Source organism: Lampetra fluviatilis, chromosome 70 (genome assembly GCF_964198595.1).
Source record: "Lampetra fluviatilis chromosome 70, kcLamFluv1.1, whole genome shotgun sequence".
NCBI classification, from domain to species: domain Eukaryota; kingdom Metazoa; phylum Chordata; class Hyperoartia; order Petromyzontiformes; family Petromyzontidae; genus Lampetra; species Lampetra fluviatilis.
The window spans coordinates 4168340-4174402 of NC_136344.1; the positions used below are offsets into that span (position 1 = coordinate 4168340).

The following is a 6063-nucleotide window of genomic DNA, read 5'->3' on the forward strand; positions in this document are numbered from 1 at the left end:
CACCATGACCACCACCACCATCACCACCACCACCATCACCACCATCACCACCACCACCACCACCATCATCACCACCACCACCAACATCACCACTACCAACATCACCACCACCATCACCACCACCATCACCACCATCACCACCACCAACATCACCACTACCAACATCACCACCACCATCACCATCACCGCCACCATCACCACCACCACCGTCACCACCACCACCACCATCATCACCACCACCACCATCACCACCACCATCACCACCATCACCACCACCATCACCACCACCATCACCACCACCATCACTACCACAACCACCACCACCATCACCACCACCACCAGCATGATCACCATCACCACCACCATCACCATCATCACCACCATCATCAACACCACCACCATCATCACCACCATCACCACCACCATCATCACCACCATCATCATCACCACCACCATCACCACCACCATCACCGCCACCATCACCACCACCACCGTCACCACCACCACCATCTTCACCACCACCACCATCACCACCATCACCACCACCATCACCACCATCACCACCACCATCACCACCACCATCACCACCACCACCATCACCACCTAATGTCACCATCATCCCAAACACCGACTCACCACCACCACCACCACCATCCCAAACACCGACTCACCACCACCACCATCACCACCACCACCATCACCACCACCACCACCACCATCACCACCATCACCACCACCACCACCACCACCATCATCACCACCACCACCAATATCACCACTACCAACATCACCACCACCATCACCACCACCATCACCGCCACCATCACCACCACCACCGTCACCACCACCACCACCATCATCACCACCACCACCATCACCACCACCATCACCACCATCACCACCACCATCACCACCACCATCACCACCACCATCACTACCACAACCACCACCACCATCACCACCACCACCACCAGCACCATCACCATCACCACCACCATCACCATCATCACCACCATCATCACCACCACCATCACCACCACCATCACTACCACAACCACCACCACCATCACCACCACCACCAGCATCATCACCATCACCACCACCATCACCATCATCACCACCATCATCACCACCACCACCATCATCACCACCATCACCACCACCATCACCATCATCACCACCATCATCACCACCATCACCATCACCACCACCATCACCACCACCACCACCACCATCACCACCACCACCACCACCATCATCACCACCACCATCACCACCATCACCACCACCATCACCACCATCACCACCACCATCACCACCACCACCACCACCACCACCATCACCTAATGTCACCATCATCCCAAACACCGACTCACCACCACCACCATCACCACCACCACCATCACCACCACCACCACCACCATCACCACCATCACCACCACCACCACCACCACCATCATCACCACCACCACCAATATCACCACTACCAACATCACCACCACCATCACCACCACCATCACCGCCACCATCACCACCACCACCGTCACCACCACCACCACCATCATCACCACCACCACCATCACCACCACCATCACCACCATCACCACCACCATCACCACCACCATCACCACCACCATCACTACCACAACCACCACCACCATCACCACCACCACCACCAGCACCATCACCATCACCACCACCATCACCATCATCACCACCATCATCACCACCACCATCACCACCACCATCACTACCACAACCACCACCACCATCACCACCACCACCAGCATCATCACCATCACCACCACCATCACCATCATCACCACCATCATCACCACCACCACCATCATCACCACCATCACCACCACCATCACCATCATCACCACCATCATCACCACCATCACCATCACCACCACCATCACCACCACCACCACCACCATCACCACCACCACCACCACCATCATCACCACCACCATCACCACCATCACCACCACCATCACCACCATCACCACCACCATCACCACCCACCACCACCACCACCATCACCTAATGTCACCATCATCCCAAACACCGACTCACCACCACCACCACCACCACCATCCCAAACACCGACTCACCACCACCACCATCATCATTCCAAACACCGACTCACCACCACCACCATCACCACCACCACCACCAACATTACCACTACCAACATCACCACCACCATCACCACCACCATCACCACCATCACCACCACCAACATCACCACTACCAACATCACCACCACCATCACCATCACCGCCACCATCACCACCACCACCGTCACCACCACCACCACCATCATCACCACCACCACCATCACCACCACCATCACCACCATCACCACCACCATCACCACCACCATCACCACCACCATCACTACCACAACCACCACCACCATCACCACCACCACCAGCATGATCACCATCACCACCACCATCACCATCATCACCACCATCATCAACACCACCACCATCATCACCACCATCACCACCACCATCAACATCATCACCACCATCATCATCACCACCACCATCACCACCACCATCACCGCCACCATCACCACCACCACCGTCACCACCACCACCATCATCACCACCACCACCATCACCACCATCACCACCACCATCACCACCATCACCACCACCATCACCACCACCACCATCACCACCACCACCATCACCACCTAATGTCACCATCATCCCAAACACCGACTCACCACCACCACCACCACCACCATCCCAAACACCGACTCACCACCACCACCATCACCACCATCACCACCACCACCACCACCACCATCATCACCACCACCACCAATATCACCACTACCAACATCACCACCACCATCACCACCACCATCACCGCCACCATCACCACCACCACCGTCACCACCACCACCACCATCATCACCACCACCACCATCACCACCACCATCACCACCATCACCACCACCATCACCACCACCATCACCACCACCATCACTACCACAACCACCACCACCATCACCACCACCACCACCAGCACCATCACCATCACCACCACCATCACCATCATCACCACCATCATCACCACCACCATCACCACCACCACCAACATCACCACCACCATCACCACCATCACCACCACCATCACCATCATCACCACCACCACCAACATCACCACTACCAACATCACCACCACCATCACCACCACCATCACCGCCACCATCACCACCACCACCGTCACCACCACCACCATCATCACCACCACCACCATCACCACCACCATCACTACCACAACCACCACCACCATCACCACCACCACCAGCACCACCATCATCACCACCACCATCACCATCATCACCACCATCATCACCACCATCATCATCATCATCACCACCATCACCACCACCATCACCATCATCACCACCATCATCACCACCATCACCATCACCACCACCATCACCACCACCACCATCACCACCACCACCATCACCACCACCATCACCACCACCATCACCACCACCATCACCACCATCACCACCACCATCACCACCACCATCACCACCACCACCATCACCACCACCACCATCACCACCTAATGTCACCATCATCCCAAACACCGACTCACCACCACCACCATCATCATTCCAAACACCGACTCATCACCATAAACATCGCTACTAGTACGCTGTAGCGTTGGGCGTGATTTATTTCACTGTGTAACAACAACACAATTTGTTCCTGGGTACTAAGTATTATTTCCTAATTGCTTATGCCTAAAAAGTACAGAACGTGTCTATTATTCCCCACAAACTTTGCTTTTTTGACCAGGACATTGATATTTAGAAATGTACCTATTTTCAATGACAAAACGTGGTGTGCATTTGTGTCATTCCTTCACTTAAAGGCCTGGTCACAAAAGCAAAGTTTGTGGGGAATAATAGCCATTTTCTATTCGTTTTAGACATAAGCAATTAAAAATTAACACTTACTACCCAGGAACAAAAATTGTGTTCACGTAATGTCATCATTGCTGCTATCACTTGAAACTCCAACGTGGCCCCAATGGATTTTCAGGTCGGGGGGGGGGGGGGCAACCCCCCCATCAATGAAAAATGATTGAGGAGTTGTTAGTAAGGGCTTGTACCTCGCTTTTGATTCGACGCGTGTGCGGCGATGGCGCAGCCGTGGATCGAGGGTCGAATTGGAACCGCGTTGTGTGATCGGCATCGCGCTCGCTGAAGGTGAATGCCTTCAGGGAAGTCGTGTACTCTGTATATGCACGACAACAACCAAGCCGGGCCGACAACAACCAAGCCGGGCCGACAACAACCAAGCCGGGCCGACAACAACCAAGCCGGGCCGACAACAACCAAGCCGGGCCGACAACAACCAAGCCGGGCCGACAACAACCAAGCCGGGCCGACAACACATTATGTAAAAGAGAAATTTGTGAATATGTGTGTCTGTTCGAAATGTTTAGAATACTTCCCAACATGCAACAAACTTGAAATTTGGCACGTGGGTAGCTTCCAGACTGTACACAATGCAAAACGTATAAAAATAGACTTTTGTGTTTTGAGGGGCGGTGGGGGCGCAATAATGGATATATATTTTGCACCGCAAGTGAGCAGTGACGTCACATTTCTGATGTCACCCGCACGCGGCAGCGTCACGCAGTGTGCCTGTTGACGTCACGCAGTGTGCCTGCTGACGTCATGCAGTGTGCCTGCTGACGTCACGCACCCCGCCCACCCTCCGCGTAGGCCGTGTACTAATCCAAGACAAGAATCCCTTTCAACTGGTACAAAAACTGGCACCTTTATACAAGGCATCATGTTTGCAATAACCACAACAAAAGCAGTCAATGTTGAAAGGGTAAAAACCTACTACTATATTTTGCCACTGGTAAAGGAGATGTCCCATAGTGAAGCTAGTAAAGCTCATCACTAATCAACCCCAATGATCCGATCGATCGGATCATTGGGGTTTATTAGTGACGAGATTAGGGATTTCGATCAGATCATTGGGGTTTATTAGTGACGAAATTATGGATTTAGATCGGATCATGTGGTTTATTAGTGACGAAATTATGGATTTCGATCCTGCAGGCTGGGGCCACGCTTCCTCTGCATGTCGGACGCGTACGACGCGGCCCTGCGCTCCGCCGCCCTCGCCGCAGGCAAAGCCCTCGGCCTGGGCGCGTCCCTGCGCCGCGGGACCTACGCCATGGTGGGGGGCCCCGGCTACGAGACGGTGGCCGAGAGCCGCCTCCTGCGCTCACTCGGGGTCGACGCTGTCGGTGAGGGACTCATGGGCCACCCACTACCACTCACCCACCTGGACCACCACTACCCACCCACCCACCACTACCCCACCCACCCACCCACCACTACCCCACCCACCCACCACTACCCCACCCACCCACCACTACCCCACCCACCCAGGCCACCCCCACCCACCCCACCCACCCACCACTACCCCACCCACCCACCCACCACTACCCCACCCACTCACCACTACCCCACCCACCCACCACTACCCCACCCACCCACCCGGGCCACCCCCACCCACCCGGGCCACCCCCACCCACCCCACCCACCCGGGCCACTCCCAAATACCCACCCACCCGGGCCACCCCCACCCACCCTGACCACCCACCCACCCACCCTGACCATCCACCCACCCACCCGGGCCACCCCCACCACCACTACCAACCCCACCATCACCGGCTCCACCCATCACCAAACAGCGCCATCACCACCTCCGCCTCTGCGTGGTCCCCGCAGGCATGAGCACGGTGCCGGAGGTGGCGGCCGCCCGCCACTGCGGCCTGCGGGTCCTCGGCCTCTCCCTCATCACCAACAAGGCGGCCATGGACTACGGTCGCCGTGACGACGACGACGACGAGGAGGAGGGTGGGGAGGAGGGTGGGGGGCACCGCGGGGGCGACGAGGTGGAGCGGGCGAGTCACGACGAGGTGCTCGCCGTGGGGGAGCAGCGGGCGGCAACCGTGGAGAGCCTCGTGGAGGCCGTGCTCAACCTCATCACCTAG

General features: G+C 56.3%; 1 protein-coding gene across 1 annotated transcript in view; it reads left to right on the forward strand.

Moving 5' to 3' along the window:
- Positions 1-6063, forward strand: part of LOC144952853 (purine nucleoside phosphorylase-like) — a 13112-nt gene extending 7049 nt beyond the window's left edge. The window contains exons 4-5 of the mRNA XM_078883323.1: positions 5120-5310; positions 5798-6063. Of these exons, the coding sequence (XP_078739449.1) occupies positions 5120-5310; positions 5798-6063 (457 nt within the window). The remainder of the gene's footprint in view (positions 1-5119; positions 5311-5797) is intronic.